The sequence below is a fragment of the Capsicum annuum genome, chromosome 3 (genome assembly GCF_002878395.1).
Source record: "Capsicum annuum cultivar UCD-10X-F1 chromosome 3, UCD10Xv1.1, whole genome shotgun sequence".
In the NCBI taxonomy this organism is placed as follows: Eukaryota; Viridiplantae; Streptophyta; class Magnoliopsida; order Solanales; family Solanaceae; genus Capsicum; species Capsicum annuum.
Window position 1 is genome coordinate 266821102 of NC_061113.1, and position 27117 is coordinate 266848218.

The window sequence follows — 27117 nt, forward strand, 5'->3', positions numbered from 1 at the left end:
ACAAATTCCATAGTTTCGTGATCTGAGCCAATTAACTTTTTTTTCCTTCTAATAATTATGATATCTTGACCAACTCCCAGTACTTCAATTAAATTAAAAATAAATATTTGCAAGAGTAATAGTAACGAGTGTTAGTAATGCTAGTAGTGATAGTTCGAAAATAGTGCTTCGTGGACTGTGAATGTGTGCTAGTCATAAGGAAAGGATAATTGTTGCGAGTATCTTCACTGTAATTAAATTAACAATGAACATTATATAATGAAATTATAGATTGAATAAATTATCCAATGTACTCCCTTCGTTTTAAAATAGTTGACCATTTTTGACTTGGCATTCCCTTTAAGAAAACATTTATTAGGGGTTTATTTTACCAAATTAGTCTTATTAATTATGCTTTAAAAATATAAATTTGAGTAAATATACTTTGTTTAGTCATTTAATGTTGAAGATAGTATTGGAAGAACATAACAAAATACTCTTGATTTCATCAAAAGAAACAACTAAATTGGAATAAATATTTTTAGAAAGAGGATCAACTAAAACGAAACGAAGGGAGTATAATTTATTCTTTAATTGGATTGTAAACTCTTAAACTCGATAATTAATAACATGTTGGGGTTACAGGTAAACCTGGTACTGTGTTGGCTCGTAGCCGGCAGGTTTCTCCACGGTCGGTTGAAAACGAATTAATTAATTTTATGTTAAAATAAATGGTTAGTGCTTTGTTCAGAATTGACCTGCTAAGTTGACTGTCCAACTACTCTAGGCATGCTACTCTTTTCTTTTCCTTTTCTTTTTTATTCACTTGATGTTTTTTGTGGTATTAAGAAAAAAGAAGAAAATAACTTCAATTTGTTTGGGCTTAATAAGTAGTCAGCTTAGAACCATTAGAGTTGGCATAGTGGTTCAGCGCCATGTTCCTTAACTAAGAGTTCGGGGGTTCGATCTTCGTCTCTGACGAATTGAGCAAATACTATGACCAGTTTCCTACCGCTTAGTGTGCTGACAGAAGAACGGAGGATTAGTCTGGCTGTGGGGATACTTTAGGAAATCAAAAAAAAAAAATAGTTAGCTTAGACCACCAAAGGATGTAGTGCAGCTGATGATGCTACTTCTCCCTTAATTAGGTATCTCGGGTTCGAGCTCTGGATATGAAAATTTTTTTGGTAGGGAGCGCTTCCCCCAAATGAACCCTACGCGATGCTAATTTGGATTAATTTTGTTCCAATATGAATACCGAACATCGAATGGAAAATTTAAAAAAAAAAAAAAAAATCTACTTAGGAGTATATTTATTCTGTTTAGCTTCAATGATGAAAGGGGAAAGTGCCAGACAGCTATGCTGGTCGGAGAGGATAATCATCCATCTATCACTTTCTATGAGTTTTTACTTAAATTATTCATTGATAGGGTCATTTCTCCTTCTAATCTCATAAGTATTTACTTTAATATTCAATTAATTTTGAGTTCGTATAGAGAAATTTCACTATTTTATAATTATAATAAATACATATTTTCTCATTACAAAGTGTCAGGCATTTGTATAATTTATTCTTTTATGATAATGGGTTCACAAACTATATATTAATTTGAGTCATTTAATAGCTCGTTAGCAGCTAAATTATTCACGTATGAAATCTTTAAGTAATACTATCATATTTGATGGCATTCTTTTGCCATGTATTAAATTCAACACACCTAATATGGTGCTTAATCTGTAATTTGGATATCTACATAATCATAACATATATACGTTATATAGTGAATTGATTTACTTTTTAAAACAAAATAAAAGATAAAATAATTAATACACGAATAACAAAAATTTATATGAAATATAAACTAACTCATAATCAATCCTTATATTAGCTAATATCCGCATAAATCTAATCAGCTACCAACTCACCCTCGAGTGCTTTAATGCCTATGAACTTGAGCAGAATAGATAAGAGATTAATTGTACCACTCATTAATGGATGCCTACCATTGTTACAGTACTTACCCATTCAAATTTTGCTCTTATCCTTAACATGTCCTGTCTCTATGCAGTGCAATTTTGTAGCACTCAAACTTACTTCTATTCTCTGTCTCGTCAATTACAGAACAAGTTAAGGGTCCATCAAAATTTGATGCTCCATCATTACAAGAAAATTCCAATGGTCCGATGATTAATCGTTAATTTGGACCCGAACTTATCATGTGTCGTTATGTAATTTATGATCGAGCAACGTTTCATTTCTATGTCCTGAATGATAGTGAGATGGATAGTATTTCTTTATTCTCGATTGAAAATTTAGAATTTGAGTTTTGTGAATCAAAAGAAAATTGCAAATAGAAAATGTTTCACGTCTAATAAATATTAACATCGATATGGATCTAAATTAATTAAGGTCTAGTCATGTCATGTAATTGTATAGTGACCATTGGAACTAAATATTAGGAGCTCCAAAGTAGCTTTCAGGTTGAAATAACTTCTAATCCAATTAACATATGACAAGCATCTAAACAAAACTTCAAGCTTATCTTTGAGGTCTCAAGGATGAGAATTGAGAACCTTCAAATCATGTGTTTTTATTTCATGCTTTATGTGAGTGCGCATATAGTGACAATGATCCCATTTAATCAAAGATTTGATTTCCTTTGGGCAAGTGACTATATATATATTTTTTTATATCTAAGCAAATGCCTTTTCCGTTTCCCTTACCGCGGTAACTTTCGAAGTAAATGAAATGAAATTTGATTGTAATTTCAAAAATTTAGCCAGTGTAATATTTAGACTACATTAGTTCACCTAAATTCAAGTTACTCTCTTCGTCTATTTTTAATTGTCCATTATTAATTTAGCACATCTTAAAAACAATAAATAATCAGACAACTCTATTATATCACCATTTTAATAGACAATAAAATCAATGTTTTTTGATATATTAGGACATGTAATATAGATATAGTTCTATAAAATATGCTACTCGCAAATAACAGATTGTCGATATGTCCGAGTGGTTAAGGAGACAGACTCGAAATCTGTTGGGCTCTGCCTGCGCAGGTTCGAATCCTGCTGTCGACGCTCTCTTTTCCTTTCTCTTTATATTTTGGGTAATCCCACTGTTCTTTGGTTGGGATGTACACACATGGTTAGTGCTTATGAATTATGATTATCTCTTAGTATAAGATTCATGACAAGGATTCTTGTAAGTACCTAATGCTTTCTATTTCTGGATTCCTGCTGATATTAAGACAGATTAACTTGTTTTTTCTTTGATGTGGGTATTTGTAGTTGTCCTGTTATGATATGCATCTTCTGTACTACTCTAATTTTATACACAGGTAAAGATTGTTAGCAGACAGAATGACAATCTTTTCGGTAGAATAGAAGGCAAGGCAAACAACAATGTATACTTAAAAAAGACAATCCGATGCATTATATTTTCGCTACATACACGGTGATACATTTTTTATTTGAACCATGACTAACTAATTCTACAATGAACAAATGCAACAATTTCTGAATTTAATGTTTCCCCAGAATTAATTGAGACGATCTCTGTAATTGTTGATCAACTTCATCGGCCATTTGCTCTTTCCCAAATCTCTTAAACCCCCTCCTTAAAACCTTAGCTACATATTCATCAATGCCATATGTAGTACCCCATCCACTCTTCTTCATCAATTCATAAACCCTAACAGTTGATTCCACCTGTTCACCTTCAACCAACGCCCTCACTAACCTCACCAGCTCCTTATCATCACATCGTATCTCCCCCACTTTCTCCAAATCGTCAATCAATTCATCAATGTTTTCATCCAATCCGGTTCGGGTCAAAGCTAGTATCATATCAGCATAAAGCCCTAAATCAGGTACGTCGCATTCTAATTGAACGGCTGGGAATACTTTGAGGGCTAATTCGCAAAGGTCTTGCCGTAGAAGCTCTTTGAAAGCGGCAATGAGATCTGCTTTGATGAGGCGATTTAGGGTTTTAGAGATATGAGGTTGGATTTGGGTAGGGTCCATTCTTTGAGTTCGTTTAAGAGCTTGAATTGCTTGGATTGCTTCGATGCTTAGTATACGGCCTTTGAGTAGAGGTCCACGGTTGCTTCGTGGACCGCATCGCACTGAAATTCGTGTACTGTTTGTGGTTGATGATGTTAGTGGTGGAAAGGTGAAGTTTAAGGATGGTACAGAGGACGCCATGTATGGTGGGTTATGCTCCACTGTGTACAAGATAAGAGGCGGGTCTTCGTAAACCGGGTTTTTTTGTTTTATTTTGTTTGTAGATTGGTCCCTTAAGTTTTGGCAACTTACATTTATGCACTCAATTTTTGGCAAGCAAGTGGAGAGGTGGTGGTGGTGGTGGTATAGGTGTCAAACGGGCCGGGCTGGGCCAACCCGGAATCAGCTCTTTCATTTTAACCGGGTTGAAGGTCGGTTTTGACATTAGCCGGGCCGGGCCGGGCCAAACAGTAAAAAAGTTAAAACTCACCCTAACCCGACCCATTTAATCTAACCCGACCCACTTAATCCAACCCGATCAAACCCACCAAAACCTGGTTAAAAACCGATCAAACCCATTGAAAAAATTAATAAAAAATTCAATATACACTATATACACTCCAATATACAATATATATTTTTAAAAAAATATATAAACAATTACACATATATACGTATCATTCAATATATAATTATATATGACTATACGTACTACTTTAAATAAAACATATGCTATAATAGTATAATATATATATATACACTACAATATATATATATATATATACTAATTTATAAAACATATACACATGTATACGTTAAATATATACTACTTTAGAAGATATATACACGTATATATGCACCATTCAATATATATGTACTACTTTAAATAAAGTATATACTACAATATACATATATATATATATCTATATATATATACAACAATATGTATATATATATATAGTTATATACTAATTTATAAAACATATACACTTGTATACTTTAAAGATATATGTCTATAGAAGATATATACACATATATACGCACCATTCAATATATATGTACCACTTTAAAAAAAGTATATACTACAATATATATATATATATATACTTACATACTAATTTATAAAACATATACACTTGTATACGTTAAATGTATACTACTTTAGAAGATATATACACATATATACGCACCATTCAATATATATGTACTGCTTTAAATAAAATATATACTACAATATACATATATATACACAACAATATATATATATAGTTACATACTAATTTATAGAACATATACACATGTATACGTTAAAGATATACGTCTATAGAAGATATATACACATATATACGCACCATTCAATAATATGTACTACTTTAAATAAAATATATACTACAATATACATAAATATGTATTACAATGTATAGATGGTTATATTATACTAATTTATAAAACATATACACTTGTATACGTATAATATATACATCTATATAAGATATATACACATATATACGCACCAATCAATGTATATGTACTACTTAAAATAAAATATATACTACAATATACATGGATTACAATACATAGATAGTTATATTATACTAATTTATTAAACATATACACCTGTATACGTTAAATATATACATCTATATAAGATATATACACGTGTATACTCACCATTCAATGTATATATACTACTACTTATAAAATATACTACATTATATATACATTACAATATATATAGATATACTTATATACTAATTTATAAAATATATACACATGTATACGTTAAATATACACTTTTATAGAAGATATGTACACGTGTATATGCACCATTCAATGTATATATACTACTACTTATAAAATATACTACATTATATATACATTACAATATATATAGATATACTTATATACTAATTTATAAAACATATACACATGTATACGTTAAATATACACTTCTATAGAAGATATATGCACAAATATACAAAACATATGCTACTTAATATAATAAATTAATAATATTTGGTAGTAAATTAATAATAAATTAGAAGTAAGTTTTTAATTTAAAATAGAAAACTAGAAATTCAATTTAAAATTTTAAATCGTTAAATGAAAAAAAATAAAAAGCAAGGACTAAGGAGTGAATGAATTTGAGGAATTTTATTGATTGCAAAATGATCCAAAATTTATAATTTACATGAATGAAAAATCTATAAATTATGCATCATTTTTTCCAACTCATTCATGTTAATATTAATGGGAACTTGCATAGGATAGTCGAAGTCAACGGGGGCAAAACCATGCATTAGACTTGATTCTGCTGAGTTATCCCGTGAAGTCATAATTTCATCAAGTTTCAGCTCGTCACTCGGCTCCGGTTTCATTCCTTGATTTTTTCTTTCCGCTCTAATCCAATCTCTGAGGCAAACTAGAACATTCATTGCATTGCTTCCCAATGAGTGTCGGTTGTCTCCAAGCTGCTGTCGTCCCTGACTAAAGGCGCTCTCTGATGCAACGGTTGACATTGGAACATTCAAGATATCTCTAGCTAATCTTGAGAGCACAGGATATTGTGTTTCATTACTCCTCCACTAATCCAACGTGTTGATCCATCGTCTGCGATCCTCTGGTGCCGTACGAAGATAATATTTCAGCTCTTCCCGATAAGTTGATGTGTAAGTTCTCTCATCAACATTGTTCCAACAATTTAAATCATAAAACGAATCAGAAAAACCACTATGTGCCGGCCTTTTAGAAGATGATGGCTCCTCGGGAGGATGAAGAGCGACAGTTGGAGTGATATTTGTAGGTACGGCTAAATCAAATAAATCAGCATAGTGATTATATAATTTTTCTATGCAATCCTTTGCATCAGCCGTAGCCGTCCACAAATCAGGTTGTACTTGTTCAGAATCATGATTAGTATTTATTTCTGAGTTAGTATAAATAAGAGTACTAAAGTGACACATATTATTATATTTCATGCACGGATTTAGTATAGCACCAACCAAGTAAATAGGGGGAATCGGGAAAAAATATTTTTTAAATTTCGTAAACATGGCGCCAACAACTTCTTTATAACCTTCTTTATTTTTATATTCTTTGAGCAAACCAGAAATATCGGCTATATATGCCAAAATATTACAAACAGTAGGATAATAAGCCCCGGAAAATTCAACCGTAGCTATATAAATTTTTTCTAAAAACTTAACAAGATCATTAATTACAACCCAATTAAAATTATGTAGCATGCAATCAGCAGAATCAATAAATGAACCGCAATGTTGGTTAAAAGCTAGTGTAATAGGAATTCTATATTTATAACAAGTTTTTAAAAATTCATAGAATTCCATCTAGTATCAATTTCCTCAGGCATCAAAATCGGTGTAAGTCCATTTTCTTGACATTTAACTTTAAATTCTCTAATTTTCGATCTACGATTATTTCCTTGAATAAAATCAACAGCAAGGCGAATTTTTTCAATATAAAACTCAAAAAACTCAAGACCATCTTTTACAATTAAATTATATATATGACATGCACACTTAATATGAAAAATTTCAGGCAAGGGCGGGGATAACGTAGATTTTATTTTTTTTATAGCAGTGTTGTTGTTAGAAGCATTATCAAAAGCAATACATAAAATTTTATTTTCGATACCATAATATCCGGCAATTTTAACAATAGAATCAGCAATAAATTGTCCAGTATGTTTACGATCTTCATCATATAAAAAAACAAGAATACGTTTTTGCATCACGAAATTACTATCCATCCAATAACAAGTAACGGTTAAATAAGCATTTTTATTTACAGCACGACCAAGATCAGAAGTTAGGGACAATCTACATTGAATATTTTTTAACAAAGTTGATAAATAAAAACAATATTGTGAATGAAGTCTAAAAATATCAGACCGACAAGTAGTTCTAGGAATACCATTAAACATAAGATTATAAATTGCTTGTATATAACGAATAAAGACATCAGAAGAAGGAAAATTAAAAGGCAAACAACCCACAACTACCATTTTAGCTATTTCTTCCCGGTCCCTCAATTTATTATACTTCTTCGCTACGTGACCGATTGCTGGGTCCATTCTAGTTTGCGTTGACCCACCAACATCCCCACCACCTTTTGCAATATTTAACTCTCTTTTGTGATCTTCAGCTACATGTCTCATTAATGTACCCGTACCCCCTTGCTTGTCTCCACTTCTATGCTTATATATTTGTTGACAAATATTGCATTGCACCTCAATATCTGATATACGTTCAAAAAATTGTCATGCAATACTAGTTCTTTTACGAGGTTTTGGGGCACTGGGAGGACGAAAAGGGAGATTAACTGATTCAGATCTAACGTTAGCATCTCCTACTGCGGGTGTCTCAGCAATATTTTCATTATCTTCGTCTAAATTAACCGCATCTACTTCATTTTCTTCTTCTATACCGTAATTTTTCTGAGCTTCTACATAATCCATATCGTGAGCACCTACACCTATTTCTTTCTCAAAAGGTGTACCAAGCGATACCGGAGGCAAAGGCACACGGGTATATCTATTACTTGAACTACCTCTACGCTAGTAATTCGCTTTTTACTACCACTACTGCTTCCGGGACAAAAATTTTTAACACCTTTAGTAGCGAGGTTTCTTAATTTATCCATAATATAAATTAAATTAAACTAAAAATATTCAAAATACACAAATATAATAAAATTAAATATTAAACAATTAATACAATAAATAAAAATTAAACGTAAGAGATGGAACGACAATACCAAATTTTGGAAGTATCTGAAGATTGCGACATTAGAAACTTCCGCTCGTACTTTGTAAACGAAAAATTAAAAAATTAAAGTGAACACTTTAAGAAATTAAATATATTGAATATTTGAGAATTGAGAATTGAGATTTGAGAGAGAATGAGATTTGAGAGAGTGAAAAATGATTTGAAGTTGTAGGGTATTTATAGATTTTTTTTTTAGATTAAAAAATATTTTTTAAAGTTTTTTTTTTTTTTAATAAATGGGCCCAAACTAGCCGTTTGGAACCAAAAACGGCTATATAGCCGTTGGGCCAACGGCTAGTTTGGCTCAAAAGCCAAAATCTCATTTTTTTTAAAAAAATTTATCCGGTCCGGGCCGGGCCGATTAACCGACGGGCCTGAACCGGGCTTGGTCTGGACCGGATTAGCCAGGTCCATTTTAAAAAATAACCGACCCGGAATCCGAAACCCTAAAGCCCTAGGGCTTATCGGGCCGGGTCAAATCGAGCCGGGTTAATTACGAGATTCGAATCGGGTCGGCCCGGCCCACTTGATACCCATAGGTGGTGGTGGTGTCAATTGAGAATGATATAGGCTGATGGTGTTGATTGTAATTTGTATTAGTAGGGATGATGGCTAACATAAATAGTTAGTAGTGATGTTAAGCCCAGCTTTGTGGGGCTACATGGAATATGTTGTTGACAATAATAGTTGGTGATACCATCAATAATTGTGTTTGAATAATTATAATAACTAAATGATAAATGATGATAAATAATTATTGTTTATAACGATTGATGATAGATTTGATTTCTATTATGAGATGATTGGTTATGATGATTAAAAGTAATGACTAGTAGTGTAACAATTGACTGCACTGATAATTGGATAGGTGATTTCGTTGATTATAATTTTAAGGCGAGTGGTGTATGGTGCTAATAAGCGATGTATATAAACAAAGCATTAGCGAATTGTCATTTACAATAAATTCTTAAATTGACAGTTGATGGTAGTAGTAAAACTTCATTATAAATCTTGATTGCTTACATGGCAATAGATCTAATAAACAAACAAACAAACTCAACGAGTGAAGATCAATAATTAATTAAAATTAAAACCATAAGACACAAAAATTTTATAAGAGACAATTTAGTCATTTCATCAGAAAAACTCCTGAAAATTGTGGGGATGCGTCAGAGACTTTGCAATGTATGGCTCATCGTTTTCATTATTTCGAGAAGAAATTGACCCCCACCCCGCGAACGAACAGACATTTTTTTCTAGTAAAATAACCGCCAGAATTTGGGCTCAGTCTGCTGAGCTTCTCAATTTTTTTTGCCATTCAAATTCAGGTTATTATTAGAAGATGCTTGGGTCACTACCTATAATAATGATTTGCTTCCTCTCTGGCAATCTCTTGCTCCTTCACATCATGTATATCGCTATCTCTAGTTTTTTTTTTTCTTTTTTGATACATCTTCCTTTTCTGCTCATTGTATGCTTGGTTTTTTTTGAAAGTCACATCCAATGTGTTCTGCTCAATGCGGTGGGTGTAGAGAATGTTAAAGGCTGCCTACACACTTCGTTTGTTCTATATGTTACTTCCTTTTCACTTTTGTATTAAAAGGCACCGGCGTAAATCCCATGGATTTTCTCGGATGTTAGTCCCGTAGATATTAAGTTCTACGTTGTTTCTAGTTAATAAAGTAAGCACATATTTTTATTCAGTCAATCAACTAGTGAACATATGAATCTTCTGAAATGTTCATTTGCCACAAGTAGTAAGAACCAAGTGTAAAGAGCAGTGAGAGGGAGCTGTTATATCTTGTAGACTTGTAGTACTAGTGATAAAGCGCACAGACCCTTGAGGTCTGAGGAGTGAGGATAATTCTTTACATAGAGGTGCGTTTTGTTCCTGGGCGCGCGCGCCTAATGGAACTACGCCTTCCGTCAACGTCCTAATGCGCCCCCGTACTCGCCCCAAAATCGCCTTTTAAACCACCGGGGATGATCGGTTACTCGAATGTGGCCTTGATGTTCTCCGTGTAATGTTAATGCATGCTAGTTTCCTGTAGCTGCAGTAATCAGCCTTATTGTTCCAAAAGCAATCAAAGGGAAGGTAACACATTGTATTAGGGAATAGAGTGAGCATTTTATAGAAACTTCAGATGACTTCTTAGTGAGTGTTTCTTTGTGGAAATAGTATAGTACTTCTTTAAAGCTCATTTAAGTTAGTATTATGGAAAATACTGTTATCTACATGTACTTTGTTTTGAAAAAACACGTTCAAGTGTTCTCCTTGTCCTTTTTCCTTTTTGGGAACCATGAAGCGTGAGTGTCAGGTGAATTACAGAGTACGATTGAAGTCTTATTTACGGAATTTTCTCTCCAACTAATAAGTTTCCCATTGCTTACTTCCTTTCACGGTCAGCCATTCCAATGGCGGTTTTCTATCTGGGTTGATAAGCCTACACCGGGTAATGCTCTAATGAATCTGAGGTATAAAGATGAACGTGCGGTTGAAGTGAGAGGAAAAGGTTAGATAACATATTTTACTTAATAATTTGTTTGTTTAAGTTGCGGCTAACGAGCTCTTCTTTTATTGTTCAAACAAAAAAAACTTGCTCTTACAAAATCCCTTTTCTATATTAATCGGCTGGACACTATGTTGTTATTTACACTAATTTTATTATTTTCTTCAACTGTTGCTGTTGAAATTGTTCAATCTTGGGACATTTAAGGTGGCTAGTTCTTGGGAATTGAGACACGGAGAGAATAGTTCTTTGAAAAACTTAATTGTATATTTAAGGTTAGCAGTCAGGCATTCACTTCAATTTGAGGTTGAGTTATGGTTGATGGCATGAATTGGAACTTCTTTTTTCTTTACTTATTACTTATTAAAAAGAGTTCCATTTCATGCATTCAGCCCTTTGTTTTACCAGATAATGGTACCACCTCATTTTAAATATATTTTCTTCTTTCATGATCAGTCCACCATGTTTTTTTTTCTTTTTTAAAATCTGGACGAAGTTGGTCCTTCATCTCCTCGGCATTCCTTTCCTTTGTCTTTTGAAAAAGGGGTTGGCAGATTTTTTCTCTCTGACAAACAAACTTCGTGTATTTGGAGTTTTTACTGGAAACATCTGAGTGTGATGAATCTGAAAGCATTCAAATCCAAAATTCATTATCATCCATGGACTCTCTCTCACCGATTACTTGAGATAGCTTGAGATATGTGAGATCTGTAAATTTTTACTTTTATACAAAGGATCAAATATTCAGTAATTTGAGAAGTGCAAGTAGTATTTAGCAAGTGTATAATATGGAGGGACTTGAGAGATTGGCTTGAAAATCTTGCTTGTCTTAGTTTCTACTTAAAGTTGGTAAGGTTGACAGCTTGACGAATTGAATTTCACTTTTAATCTTGTGCCTCTGGCATCAACATTCATAGTTCCAACCATAGTTTTGCTTTTCGGCATATGTTAGTTCGAACAGGATTGTAGGGACCTGGTCCTACTGTTGCACAGAAGATATGGTACTTTGTCGCTGCTGTTGGTGGACAATATATGTTGGCTCGTCTTCAATCATTTTCTGCGTTTCGAAGATGGGGCGACTCTGAGCAGGTTTAGTGCTCTTCCGCACTTATCCCACTTGTTTGTTTGCATGCATGTTCGATAGATACAAGTATATAATTGTAAGTATACTCTTTGCTGCTGTGTATCGAAATAAGTAGAAGTAATATGTTGTGCAATTTGGTAGAAATTCCCTTAGAAGGAAGTCAGAGCTCATTTTAGAACTAATTGAGGAAGCATGTAGGATCAATGTCATAAAAAAATGTTAACTTTTTCCTGCTTCTAAAGCCACATAAATTTGGATGGTTCAATTTTAAATCTTATGTTGATGTGTTGTCTATTCAAATTTGGTCATCCATAATCAAATTGTTGCAGTCGTAATTTTATGATACAAATTTGAACAGGTAAATAGTAACTTTCAAGTATCAATTGTAGTATGATTTAACATTGACTTGTTAGTCTTGTGGCTTCTTCAGAGCTCTTTGGCACACTGAGCATGGTTGTTAATACAACGGATGGAAGGGATCTATAAAGCAGCAGCTTTCAGTAATCTAATTCTGTTTTTTTATACAGGAAGGTGCATCTCTATTTGTAAATACTTTTGCTTCATATTTCTTGCGAAAGCATGCTCTGAAAAAGTATGCGCTTCTTTCTGGTTGTACATGCCTTTCTTATTTCTTGAAAAGATGCATGACATGACACCAAATAAAAGAAAATAGAAGGATATACGAACTCCCATAGCAGCTGTGTTATGTCACATTTCTGATTTAATAAAGAAAAAGAAAAGATGAACTGGTGCTACTTGAATCAGTGGATCATCTCTTATTGCATTTTATAGTGGCTAACCGACTGTGGAGAGTAGTTCTAATTGGTTTGGGGCTCATTGCGTGAGCTATGTTTGCTGGATTATGCTATTGGCTGCCAACTTAGTCGAGCCAAGTCTTTGGTTGAAAGTTATCGCTGGAAATTTTGGAAATTGCTCTGTGCAATGAAATCAAATATTTTGCTGGGATGGCCTTGTTGTCCAGGAGCAGGGAGAAACAGAATATTGAGGTGATTCCACGATGACAATAAGTTAATGATGACGTTCCAAAGGATTCTTCACCTCACAGAGAAAACTGTAAATAGCACAGAAAATAAAACAAAACAAAAAAGGTAATAGGACTTAAAGTTAGATAATTAAGTGATATTCTTGGTAAAAGGGTTCTGTGCATAGGTTCATTGCTGTGAGGGCCCTGAACATATGATGTTTTGAAAAGGGTTTAACCGTTGAGCATGTTCCCTGCACGTGCTGACTGCTGTTAGTGTTCCTTACATTTGACCTTTAGATTGACTGGCATTAAGAATACAATACCGAAGTTAGAAAATGTCCCCAGGGACTTGCTCTTTTGATAAAAGCATAACGCCTAAGCGCACTGTGCACATCACAATTTTGAACCCTGCCGCAAACAAAAGCATGATATTTAAGTCGAGGGTAGAAAATATAGATGCGTTGTTGGTAACAGCACTCTGTTGAGCATGGCCTGTGCATCGACTGCTGTAAGGTTACTGTTCACGTGACATTTTGAAAATGGTTAACTGGTAAACATCGGTTGATTGCTATGAGTGTTTGTACATATGGCCTTCAAATTGACTGGAATTAAGAATATAACTTACTGTATATTTTGGGATTTACTGGTTTCTCTACATGTATCAATGACATGCATGTATAGGAATATCATCGAAAGAGCTTTAAGAGCCAGACTTGTTTATGGGAGCCCAAATATGAACAGAGCCGTGAGCTTCGAGTACATGAATCACCAATTGGTGTGGAATGAATTCTCGGTAATTTTCCATCCATTAGCAGAGTGTTGCAGATTTTATATGGTCATTCCCGAAGAGGGGTGAATATTGATGACAAATTGTCTGAGAATCTGTGTCTGCAAGTTTACTATCAATCATCTGTTAGGAAAGAGGTCCTTAACCTTATCAAAAAAGGGAAGGGGCCCATAAAGAATATTTTGGTTTTGTTTTAAATTCTGCCAGAGGGCCAACAAATCTTGTTTTCCAATTTGTGTCACCCTTATTTTGTTGGCGGGTATGCGGTGGAGCTTAAAGTTGGTCTTCTGCAGTAAAAAACTTATAGTTAATTGTTTGGTGTATTATCTCTTTGACGAGTGAATCTGTTTAGCAAGCAATGCAGATGGAAGTACATTCATTTTTGGTATTTCTTAAAAATGAATGGAAGTACATTATCAACTGTTCTAATATGCAGGAATTGTTGCTCTGCTTCTTCCCCTTCTCAATTCATCATTAGTCAAGAATTTTCTTCGTCCGTTCTCAAAGGACAAAACTTCAGATTCTTCAGTGGATGACACTTTGTGCCGAATCTACCAAAGAAAGCCAACAATTCCATTTTTAGCTATCCCTTGTCTACACAGGTACATGTTTTGCATGCTAACAATTATGCAGTAGAAATATGGCTATACAGTGTATCTTTCAAATGTTCATGCATTTGTAGGAACTTCATTATATCGAAACTTAATCGAAGTATGGGCTGAAGTTTCAAAGAATCAGTGAATTGACAATCTTATGCTTATGTAGGCATATGGTATATAGAGGCGTGTGCCGTACACTGGTGTAACTTTGTAGATTGCAAAGAAGAGAAGCCTCGAGAATCAAAACTATATAAAACACTTCAGGGCTGTCTAGAAAAATATTTTATATTTTCAGACCCTAGCATCCTCCTGTATCTTTTAAAAAATGAACTTCACATCTAGTGTTTTATAGACAACCATGGTATCAAATTTTAGAGCTAGTTAAATTCTTAATTCAAGAAGCGAAACTAGAAGAGAACTTTACCTTACCAATTCATTTTGAAATAGAGTCAGGACTTTACCCAAGAAATGGGACAAAATATGGGGGAAAATGGCACATTGGAATAGATCTGATACCTAAAAGAGATACCTAAAAGAACTACCTACTATAACTAAGTAATTGTGTACTAACCAAGTTTAGATAAAGTAACTCGGATATCTATGGTAGTTAGTCGACTATTAAGGCATTGTATATGTAGATATTGCAGATGGGAGGGATATCATGCTTATGCGTTCATCTTGTCATCCATTTGGGATGACATCATTCATGCGTTGATTTCTTGCTTTAGTGTTAGTAACTGTTGTTCATGTCAGTTTTATGTATCTTCATCACTATACAGCTACTGTTACTACTGTCTTCAAACACGACGCTCTGCTGCTCCATCCTTTCGTTGCCCCTGATGTGGCGAACCGATTGCTGCTATGCAACGACATGGTGGTTCAGTCAACAACATTAGTCAGATACAATAATTCGCATGAAAGATGAAGTGAAATGACAGGAAGGGAAAGCTTCAGTCAAACTATGGATCAAAAGTTGCCCAAAGATAACACAGAAATTGAGTTAGGAATCAAGATTCCTTGATAAAGCAACTTGTTTGCTTTATTGAGTGCATTCATTTGTAAAAGTTTCTTGTCTTTTTTAATGTAGCCTTTCTTTTCTATAATCCCATCTATATGTTTATTTTAAAGATTCTCTTAAAAGTTTGATCAGTCACAGGTCATAATTGATTCAATTTTTTTTTTTTTTTATCAGATGGCTCAATCAGCCCTATTTTAGCTTTGTTCAGGGTAACTTCCTAGTAGGAAGAAACGGTGAAAAAGAAAGGTTAGAACAATCCTTCATTTATTGTTTCACATTGCTAACTAGTGTGCTGTGTTTCATTGAATCTGCATGTAGAGTTGCCAAGTGATGTGCAGGTTATAATACTTTTTAAGAATTGGTAGCTAAATTTACCAGTTGCTGTTACTGTAGCAAAAGTTAGTAGCCGTTGAAGTTTTTGAGCAACAAAAGTTCACCATAACTTGTGATTTCGTGGGGACTTGTATTCCACTAATCCTTATCTTTTTGTTTCTTTGGCCTCCTCTTTCCATGGGCTTTATAGGTGAACGAATTGTAGGAATTACGCCTAATGATCTTGAAAATAATGAGTGGTCTTGAACTTTTGACCCCGCTTATCCCATTGGCAAACCTTCAAGATCAAGTCAAACTTGTTAAACCTGAAGTTTTGCCCTCGGGAAAGCAAGGTCAAAAGTCCAAGACCGCCTACTTCCGAGGCTGTAAATCACCCAAATAAATTGCATTGAAGGTAGACCTCTCCCTTTCAGCTTAAAGTTCCCTTTTCTTCCTTTTTTTGGTTGGGTCTACAAGGTCAAAAAAGCTCAAATAAGAACAACACTTGCCCTTGAATATATGTATATATTGCAGTCTGAATTGGTACTTTAAGACTCATGATTGGATCTTAATTTGTCTTACATGCTATTGTTACTAGGACCAATATCTAAATCAGTCGTTAGTTTTTGTAATAAATCAATTTAAATGGCTATGTTGTAGTATTAGCTAGGTGGTCTTTCATATGAACCCCTGAGCAACCAACTGAGAATGTGTCACGACCCGAACCGAGGCCCTGGTCGTAACGAGCATCCCTAACCATGAAGGCCCGGGTGCCCCTTTCTTTCTGGCAATCATACACAACTTTCATATACTTTAACAAATGCGGAAGTAAGCAATAAAGATGGTAACATGGTCAAATCACTTAGTTCAGCGGAATAATACGAAACTTGAGTTCAAAACATTCAACAAAATATTTGACACCAGTCTGTGAAATTTCTAACACTGTGAAAGTCAACATCTGTCTAAAGACTGGGACAAGGCCCCCAGTCAAACTGTAAAACAAGAGAAATAACAAAGTTTAATGATCAAGCCTTTCGGAATAGAGAAGGCTCACCAACTGCAACTTCTGACCTACAAATCTACTGTTGAACGGGACCCCGAGACTGTGTCTCAGATCCTGAAATATAGGGGGGTCAATACCGATGTATTGGTATGTGAAACAATTCAAAATAACATGTTTATACAAAAATAGATGTGAGCATTTCATAATAACAGTGAACATAATATAAGTAGAAATACATGGGCATATTTAATAAACTTCAAATCAATTCTTGACAGCGTTGACTCACTCTTTGTTATTCTTCTGAGCTAGTCGGTACACCCTACAAATTTGAAATTTCACGGGCTATGTGGAACCTGCCCTTGACTCGGCGGCCGAGCCTCCAATCCAAGTAGCCGCCAGGATTTGGAGCTGGTGATACCCCATGTGAGCATACCACAGGAATCCCCCCATGTGAGATGTCCTAATTATTTTATTATCCTCCCATGTAGGATACAATATCATATGACCCACATCGGCAACTACGGTTTCCAGCGATGAGCCCTTACACTCAAGCGCCTTCTTCGGGTAACCTACTAGCTCTCTTAAGCCCAACTTTTAGTTCTTTAAAGTAGACATGTTCATACTTTCAAAACATTCGATACTTATCTTGTTAAGGGCATGTAATCACCGGGTATCGTCATACCGTGACTTGCAAGTCAATCAAATCACACCATATCAATCTGTAGCCCTTTTCACTTATTATCATATTAGTGACCACCCTAACTTTTAAACATCAGATGAGAGAGAGTTATGCAATAAATCTTTCATTCAAAATCTTCATCAAAACATTCTCCTCCCAATTGCAGAATCAATAGGTGGACACCCCATATTTGTAATTTTCTTACAATCCAAGGAAGTTGTTAATTTGACACAATGAGCATTTATCATGTGAAAACATATACTCAACATGTCATAAACAGTACCAAATCATGATCATTTAACAATAATTCACCCATTAATTTTTCATTTAGAAAGTTCATGCCTTTAAACAACCCATAACAATCTAAATCGACAATATCATGATAAAAAAGGGAGTTTTGATCATTCATGCTCTCATTCAAACTATACAAAACATACGAAATTAGATATACATAGTTATAGTTCAAATTTCATAAAAAGTGGTTCAAGGCAACATATATTTTTCATCAAAACAATCCCATGATGCCTATTTTTCGAAAACAATATCGAACAATTCATTATGAAACATAATTGGGGATCTTTAATCTTGATAAAACGTTTAAACTTACGCCCGTGGTTTTTAGAGTAGTCCCACATACCTTAGATTATAAGATTTGAAAGATGGAACCCGAATCTTGATCTGTTTTCTTGAAATCTTGAACGTAAGGATTGGTTCTTGATTTCTTGTTCTTGGAGGTGTCTAGGGTTTTTAGTTTTGAGAGAAATTGAACAAAAGAGGCAATTGATGTTTCTAGGGGCTGAAATTCTATGTTATAGACGGATTAGGGTGAAGGAAAGGACCCTTTTGCCCTTAAAAACACAAAAATAGAACCTGAAAATTAGGAGCGTGCGATAGAGTGCGCGTCGCACGCTAATCGCGCGCAGCTACTGCCTCTCTCACGAAAATGGCTGTAATTTTCACTCGGGTATCGGATTTAGGCGAAACTGGTATCGTTGGAAAGAGGACTCAAAGGCCTTTCATTTGATATATAGTAGTCCCTCTAATTAGATATATACAAGAAGTTATGGTCGATGGAAATTGACCCTAGTTTAGACGCTCACCGAAACTCAATCGATAGGAAAACTTTCATCTTGAGTTGAGGGACGTCTAAGATCTCAATTCATGCTCAACATGACTCCCACACTAATTTGCATAGGATTTATGGTTTTTGGAACCTTTACGCGTAGAAATAACGATTTACGTTCTAACCCGAAATGCGGGGTGTTACAGAATGGAAATAAAAATTGGTGGTGTTGGTAAATGGATGGGTCATCAGTGCGATCCAGATAAGGCCAAAGAGGACAACAGCACAAAGTAGTTTATCAGTACTGCAACTTACACAAATTCGGACAAACAATTACAACATTATAGTTCTATAAGTGAGGTTTCGGAACTGTATAACGTACGTTAATTATCCCTACCTCAAGGAAATAGAGAGGTTATTTCTGAAAGATCCTCGATTCTGTTGGGAAAGACAGGGGCACTATGAAAGAGCCCGACAGGGTAGCAGCGGAATACCCAAGTCTAAACTTTCCCTTCTAATTTGAACTAAGAGAAGACAAGCAAACCAAGCAAAATAAAGTAATATGTCAGCAAAAGAATTACCACACAAATACTTTAGGGCAAAAATAAAGGCAATCACACAAGACACCAAATTTACGTGGAAAACCCTTCGGTGTGAAGAGTAAAAACCACGGGATCAAACCTCCACTATAATCACTAAATAGTTACAATATTGTTCTCCAAAATTCCCACAAAACAAGTGTCAAACAACAAGAAACGATACATAAACCACAGCACCAAACATTAGAGAAATAAAGGAGTGAAAGCACAAAAAATGCAGCAACTGTTCGGGAATGAAGAACAGGAGCTACAAGCCACCAAATCAAGCTCCGTCAGTTCCTAATCAAAAATTGAGATAAGAGGAACAAGCAATCCAAAAATCAGCTCAATCAGACAAGAAACGAAGCGGGAATCGCAATTTGAAGTTGACAGTTGTGGCTGGAATTTAGGTGCGAAAATCCGCTTTGTTTGTCTCTCTTTGGCTGCTGAAAACTCTCTTTTTGTGATAGTGAATAAGACCTAAAAAAATCAATATATATGCCCCATAGTAATGGGCCTATGGACAAAATTGGATTGGTCCAAATTGGATTCATTTATCCACATAGGAAGGAAAAAAACTCAATAACCCAACAGATTCGTGTAATACACACCAGGGCCATTAAAAGAACATTAAAAAAAGGAGCATTTAGCTTGAAGCACAGTAAACATCGAGGAGTATGAAACTATGCACCAAACTATCACCAAGCCTCTGGCTTGCAAACAAGACAACATTCAACTAGTAAATTCATAATTTGAAGTTTATGAGTTCTTGTTGATCTTAAGTTTATATATAACAATATTTGGATAATGTCTGAGTTCACAATCAAATATTTGTAGATATGTAGTAAAGTAAAATCTAAATTCACGTGAATTCATAGGTTATACATAGACCCGCTCCTATTCCCAAATGGGCAACGACACTGAACATAAAATGACATGGCCACCATAGGGATATATACTTTTAATCATCCATATGCACACACATATACAGCAAGGCATAGGCACGCGCAAAATTGCTTTTGCCTAATTAATTCAAATTTCCTAAATTTATATGCTGCACTAAGTTTCTCTTGCATATCAATTTGCAAACATATCATGTTTTAATTTTGAGCCCACAATTGGATGTCAAAATGAGTATTACATGGATAAAAAGTGTAAAAGTTAAACTGTCTTAATTGTGTAAAGCTTATATAAACACAATTAATAAACTTTACTATCACCTAAAATCAATGGTATAGAATTTGAAAACTTTAACAAATTACGATGGCCTACAATAACACAGAGTTAAAACGGCAGCTAAATGCATTAAAGTTTCCACTATGTCGATTGCTACAAGGATCTACTGTATCCAATCATATCCTACACTTCTGCACGAATCGATTTCCCCAACTTCAACTCGTGAACTTCTGATCCCATGACAACAACCTTAATTTGTCGGTTAAGCCAAATTTCCCCTTCTTACAATAACATTGAGTGACTCTTTATAATAAAACCTGATATGGTATATAGAAAAATAAAACAAATAACCTACAACAATAAGTTATGTTAATTACATTACTTGGGAAAGGAGCAGGCTATTGTTTAGAATCTATGAAGGCAGGTTGATATAGAAGATATAAGTATAGCTAGTTAGAGAAAAATAGCAATCCCAAAGTTACCACCCCAAATCAAGGAATTAAAACCCCACGAGCATTTGTTTTTTTTTTGGGCCTGAAAACGCTCCCCCACTTACCCTTTTCTTGCCCCCACCCCACCCCTTTACAATAAAGCTAAAGCAAGTAATTCAAATGCAAACAAGTATATACTCACCTTCTTTTCCATTTATGTTGCAAATAATTTGAATCTCATCCAAGTTTGTTTCAATTATGAAAGATTTTTGAAATTTATGATGATCTAAATTAGGCTATAACATTCGCATGATTGTTAAAACATTTGAAATATGTGATCTTAAATATGTTATAACATTTGTTTTAGAAGCGAAGTCATAATATATAGATGTTACAGGTTCGACAAAAACATTTAGCTTTGGCCCAAGCCGATAAGTTTATAAGTATAGTAAGAATCTAGTGAACAAAAAGAATTGTCATTGAGTACCACCAAAACTTAAAATCCTGTTATAATTTGTGCTATTATAAAAGCTTCTCATCAACAATAAAATTAATTGATTTTAAATTTATGCGTATTATTCTTTTTAGAACCGACTAATAAAAAAAATAAGAGTGTTACTGAGGGGGATGAAAAAAGAAGAACCTCAAAGCAATTGTCAACCCCACAAGTAAGAAACACTACCAAGTAAAATATAAGGCTAGTACTTTGGTTGAAAGGGACATATTGGTTTATTGAGCCTCTTATGAGAAAAAGCAAATACAGCCCTGAAAGCTTCAACAAAGTTTCGTTTTGGTGCTCTCACAAGGAAAGAAGACAGACAAAGCTATAGCTACCTAAAAAGAAAGAAAGAAAAAAAAAATCATTGAAAAGGATTTTTCTTTCTTCTTCTTTCTTCTTTCTATTGTGTGGCTAGCTCTTTATAAATTAAAGAAGAAACAATACTATATATTATATGATGTATTGTTCAAAATAATCTCTCTCATGGCTGGAAACCCTAGTAATAACTGGTGGAATAACATGGTGATGAACACAAGCATGCATCCACATGAATATTCTCATGACCATCATCATCATCAGCAATCTTCTTCTTCTTCGACGACGACGACTCAACATTTTTATGGATCTTCTAATTTTTTGGCAGATAATAATCTGATGAGTCAGGATCATTTACCTCGCTCATGGAGCCAGCTACTTCTGTAAAACCTCCTCCTCTCTACTTCTTTCTTGTATGTTATATGCAGTCAACTTGTTTGAGACTCAGGCATACTAATAGTTGTTGACTTGCTGTAGATTTGTAGTGAGTTAAAGGTTTCAAAGATTTAACCACAAACATTACTAGTCTTTTGTATTTGAATATTCTTTTTGTGTCAAACTTTACTCATTGGAACTTTAACATTTATCAAATTTCAAAGGCTCAATTACTTTTCTACTTGTAAAATAATCTTTCGTGCTATGAGCCTTTTGGTTTTGAGTCTTATAGATCAACATGAACATCATAAGCTGCGTCGTAATAAAATAAATTGTTGTTGATACTTTCTTCTAATTCAACCTTTTTCTATAATTAGAACTCGAAGAAGAAAGAGATTTTAAACCGACCCCAATGATCAGAAATCCATAATTAATAGAATTCAGCTAAGAATAAATTGGTTATCTTTAACCATTAAGAATTATAGATTACCTAGTAGATATATAGCTCCTTTGTTTTTCTAAACTTTCTATCAATTGGAAGTTATATGAATTATGTGTTAATTTTAATTTTTCTTATCATTCTCCTGATCTTAATTAATTACTTGTTCCTTTATCAATTAAAAATTGCAGGGCTGGACTATCTTGTGACCAAGAAAAATCTGATATAAGTCAATTTCAACATCAATACAAGAAGCTGGAGGACTGGGAAGAAATTCAAAATTTGAATTCCATCCATAATAATAATAATAATAATAATAATAATAACAATAATACTCCATGTTCAAGTAATTTTAGGGTTCCTGTTGTTGATGTAGTAAAACCAGAAATGGTGGGCCAATTACTGTACGGTAATTACCAAGATTTGCCAGCAACTTCATCACCAGCTAGCTCTTGTGTTACCACTAATTTAGGCCATAGTAATATTTTTAACTTCTCACCTCCTCCTAATAAAATTACCACCACTAACAAAGTTGTTGAACCCAAGCATCAACATCATCCAGACCATTCATCTGAGGTAAGTAAACAAATTTACCTTTTTAAAAAAGTGGATTATTTTTTCATCTAGTGGTCTTTCATAAAGTCAATAAGTACATCAGTAATGTTCCAAAATACTTCATCATTAGCCTAATGAATTTAAATCATATAGTAAAAGTCATTTTGCTAGCTAAGCACATCACTTTTTAGTAGGATTTAAGTTACATTTATACAAAATCAGTGAATAGTAGGTCAGTTCCCATTTTAATTAGGTTACAATTAATATTTATTTAGAGAATTACTTTTAATTGTCGATAAGTAATCTGATTGTGAGAGAAATTTTTACTTCATTTTAGCATGTTTTGCCTAACCTGTTCTTTTTTCTTATTTTATTTTACTGATATTTTTTTTTTTTTTTTACCATGATTAATTAATTTGTCTACTGCATTAAATAAAGTGTAACAGCACAAGCAGTGGTGGGGTAACTAAGAAGGCAAGAGTTCAGCATTCTTCAGCTCAACCGTCTCTTAAGGCAATGCCCTCTTTCATATACAGTAAATTCTCTCTATAATTTTGTCTGGATATTTTCTGATTGCTATAACGAAATGTTGTTATGGAGAATGTATAACATAACATATCATGAAAAATGATTTTGAAGAAACCTGACCTTAAATATTTTTATAGATAATGATTGTTACAGAGAGGTTTAATTGTATATACAGTAAAATCATCACTGATCAATTGACTATGCATTATAATGAAAATAATAAGTTCTCATCATTAATTTAGTTTGTTTATATGTGCAGGTGAGAAAAGAGAAGCTGGGGGATAGGATAACAGCACTCCACCAACTTGTTTCTCCATTTGGAAAGGTAAAGTAAATTGAGTTTTAACTTTATATATACATCCAACTTTTATATTGTCAGGTCATCTTTACGTATTACAATAAGTAACATACTTGTAACATGTAAATATTTTAAAAAGACTTATATATAAATATCTTTTAAATGATGTCGGTGCATATAACTTAATTCATGTAAATCAAACATGTTTTTGTCAATAGAGGCAAGTGCAGCCTATACTTAGCGTGTTAAGTTGAACTCATAATTTTGGATGCATTTGTGAAAACTTACTAGAAGTGTAGTAAATACAAAATTTAAACATAAAATTTCAAAAGTACAATAAATTTAATTTATTGCTAAAAATCACAAGAATTGGATAATTAAGTTCGAATCATGAATACACCTTTGTTTGTACAGTATTTTAATTCTTGTTACTTATAATTAACCTCTATCCCATGCTGCTGGTAGCAGTGGTGATCACTGATAACATAAAGCAGTCCATGTATATATACATCCATGGTACGAATAAGTGAAGAGAATTCAATATCTATTGTACGCACATAAAAAATAGTTTTAACCTTATATATACAGTATAATTTTTCTGCTGCTGATACCTAGCTCCGCACCTGAATTGAAACCTTTAAAAGGAGATTTCAGAAACAGCACTTTAATTAGCTTTAATAAATAGGCATGAAGGATTGCCTATAAAAGTGATGAGAAGAAAAGAAGAAGTGATAGGCATGGGTATATATATGTTTCTCTTTTTGCAGACTGACACAGCCTCCGTCTTGTCAGAAGCCATTGGCTACATCAGATTCCTTCAGGCTCAAATTCAGGTTAGTTTCTCTAACCTACCTAATCTCCACAACCTCAATCTGCAATATTTCTGAATATTCCTTATGACAATTGAAAGGAAATTATCTAAATAGCAGCAGAGCTTATCAAGTACTGAAACATACTTTTAGGTGTACGTTGGAGTTTGATTATATAAATATGTAGTCGCTTATTTGGGTAGAAACAGTCACAGAAGCGGTGCCAAGATTTTTGCCTAGGGGTTCAAAACTAGTTAAAGGGGATTCAACATCTAAAATATATACGTAAAAAATCATTTTAATCATGTATTAATAGTATGATTTTCCGCCGGAGGGAGTTGGGATGAACCCCTAGTAAAAGACTGGCTCCGCCCCGGAACCAGACCTTATTTAATTTGTGGGATCACATTGGACATGTTGTACCGTATTTGGGTACGTAGAGGTGTTGCACTTGATAAGAATAAGTTAATATGTTTGATTAGTTTTTTCTTTTTTTTTACTTCAGCAGCTTTTGTTGCTGAAATTTATTTTGTGTGGTGCACTAAAAATTGCAGGCATTGAGCTCTCCATATATGGGCAATGTAGCAGGAAGCATGGGTCACACTCATCAACAATCTGTAAGAGCACTTCTTTTACTTCACATTTTCCAATAAACCACCAACAATATTCCTCTACTTAGATCTCTTTCACATCCATAATCCATTATACACGTGCATGTGACTAATCATATATTGGTTTGATAGTTCTGATGAATAACAAATTAATTTCTTCCATGAGTTCAAGAAAATAAATTAAAGAAAGTTGTTTAATTACTTTACTCCACAAATAATTTGATTATGGCTTTATTGGATCCCTAATAAAAAAGCAAGCTTTGAGATCGAGGATAGCTTTGCATTATTATTAGTAAAGCAGATGACCAGAGAATATATCAAATTTACTATTCAAAAAAGAAGTTGTGTCCTAAGCTACAAAAAGTTGTCAACTTTATGAATGCATACAATAATTCAAGTTTTAGCTTTGAACTACATGATCCCACGAATAAAAGTAGTTTGAAATGACTCCTTTCATACAGATTAATAATAACAATCTGAGGATTAGAATTTTGAGTTTAAGAGTTCTCAATAAATTATTTATACATATAAAATGAAGTTTTTGTATACAAATACAAGGTCTAAGCCAAAAGAATCGTAGTTATAACTGTAGCTCCGTCCTTGAGTTACTCGGTGATCTTATGGTTTCACTATTTTAAATTCTTTTTTCATTTTAATTTTTGCTCGCTGCATCATAATCAAATAGTTTCTTTTTCATATACAAATGAATGGTTTAAGCTGAAAGGATCCTTAAGTAGAGCTGTAGCTTCGCCTCTAAATTACTATGTTTTGAATATTGTAGTTTCTTTTCATTTTAGTTATTGCTTGGTGTTTGGTAATCACTAGCATTGTGATAAGATAATAGTCTAATTTTATTTTTTTTTCCAGCACCATATTTATCAGATTTTTATCATCATTTGTATAGTTATATATATGGTTTTTGGAAATAAAAACATTTCAGGATTTGAGGAGCAGAGGGTTGTGTTTGGTTTCTACATCGTGTACACAACATGTTGGAAGTGACAACAATACTAGTGTTGGAGATTACTGGGCCCCAGCTCTAGGAGGAGGATATTTATAATAATAATGTAGTAACAATTAGTGTTCCATAATATACTGATGATGATGATGTTGATCATGGTGATGAATGATGATGATATAACATCAGAAGCAGTCACTCTCAATAAGTTAGCTAGGGTTGACTGTTGCTGATGCTATATAATATACTATATAATTTGCATTTCTATTTAGGAAGGAACAAGGATAAAATTGTTATTGTATCCTCCAATATTGCCATTTTAATTATTTCATGAAAAATCATATAAACAGGCTACCTAGTTGATAATTGTTGTAAATGTTAAATATCGATCGATACTCTATATCTATCTCTTTCTTTTTTCAAGCAACAATAGACATATATATATACGGATAGTATTTAGAGTTCGATTGGTTTTAGTAATCATTAAAACTGACTAAATACTTTTGTGTTTGATATTTTGAGCTAAAGAGAAGCTCAGTACTTAACGTTTACCATAATTAAACTGTGAATGATAATTGGATACTATTTGTTTTGGAGAAGGTAAGTACTTAAAGGCTTTAAGGAAAATGTGCATTGGGAGTTAACTCTCTTGTTTGAAAGTCAAATACGTTAATGAGTTTTAACTATTTCACAAATGTTCTTATTAAAATCTCATTAATTTTTGCTT

The 27117-nt window shown here is 33.6% G+C and overlaps 2 protein-coding genes, 1 long non-coding RNA gene and 1 other non-coding gene across 4 annotated transcripts; 3 read left to right on the forward strand and 1 right to left on the reverse strand.

Moving 5' to 3' along the window:
- The first annotated feature begins 2985 nt into the window (after positions 1 to 2985).
- On the forward strand, positions 2986 to 3067 carry TRNAS-CGA. Its single transcript has one exon. It is a non-coding gene; the product is annotated as a tRNA-Ser (tRNA).
- A 327-nt stretch (positions 3068 to 3394) lies between these two features.
- LOC107865818 (protein THYLAKOID ASSEMBLY 8, chloroplastic) lies at positions 3395 to 4317 on the reverse strand. The gene has a single exon (XM_016712011.2). The coding sequence runs from the start codon at positions 4190 to 4192 to the stop codon at positions 3512 to 3514; it is 681 nt and encodes a 226-aa protein (XP_016567497.2). The 5' UTR covers positions 4193 to 4317; the 3' UTR covers positions 3395 to 3511.
- A 5594-nt stretch (positions 4318 to 9911) lies between these two features.
- LOC107865817 lies at positions 9912 to 18535 on the forward strand. Its single transcript, XR_007053990.1, has 6 exons — positions 9912 to 10188; positions 11186 to 11291; positions 12241 to 12377; positions 12803 to 12903; positions 14581 to 14746; positions 15523 to 18535. It is a non-coding gene; the product is annotated as an uncharacterized LOC107865817 (long non-coding RNA).
- A 3194-nt stretch (positions 18536 to 21729) lies between these two features.
- Positions 21730 to 26754, forward strand: LOC107861840 (transcription factor bHLH68). Its single transcript, XM_016707213.2, has 7 exons — positions 21730 to 22200; positions 22823 to 23207; positions 23625 to 23699; positions 23974 to 24039; positions 24780 to 24845; positions 25376 to 25438; positions 26373 to 26754. The coding sequence occupies exons 1-7, from the start codon at positions 21986 to 21988 to the stop codon at positions 26490 to 26492; spliced, it is 990 nt and encodes a 329-aa protein (XP_016562699.2). The 5' UTR covers positions 21730 to 21985; the 3' UTR covers positions 26493 to 26754.
- Positions 26755 to 27117: the final 363 nt, after the last annotated feature.

Excerpts from the sequence above, each read along its gene's own strand:
- LOC107861840 (XM_016707213.2), top strand. The coding sequence starts at position 21,986 with ATGGCTGGAAACCCTAGTAATAACTGGTGGAATAACATGGTGATGAAC. Across the intron at positions 22,201-22,822 it reads TCATGGAGCCAGCTACTTCT|GGCTGGACTATCTTGTGACC; the intron begins GTAAAACCTCCT and ends TAAAAATTGCAG. Across the intron at positions 24,846-25,375 it reads TCCTTCAGGCTCAAATTCAG|GCATTGAGCTCTCCATATAT; the intron begins GTTAGTTTCTCT and ends TAAAAATTGCAG.
- LOC107865818 (XM_016712011.2), bottom strand. The coding sequence starts at position 4,192 with ATGGCGTCCTCTGTACCATCCTTAAACTTCACCTTTCCACCACTAACA.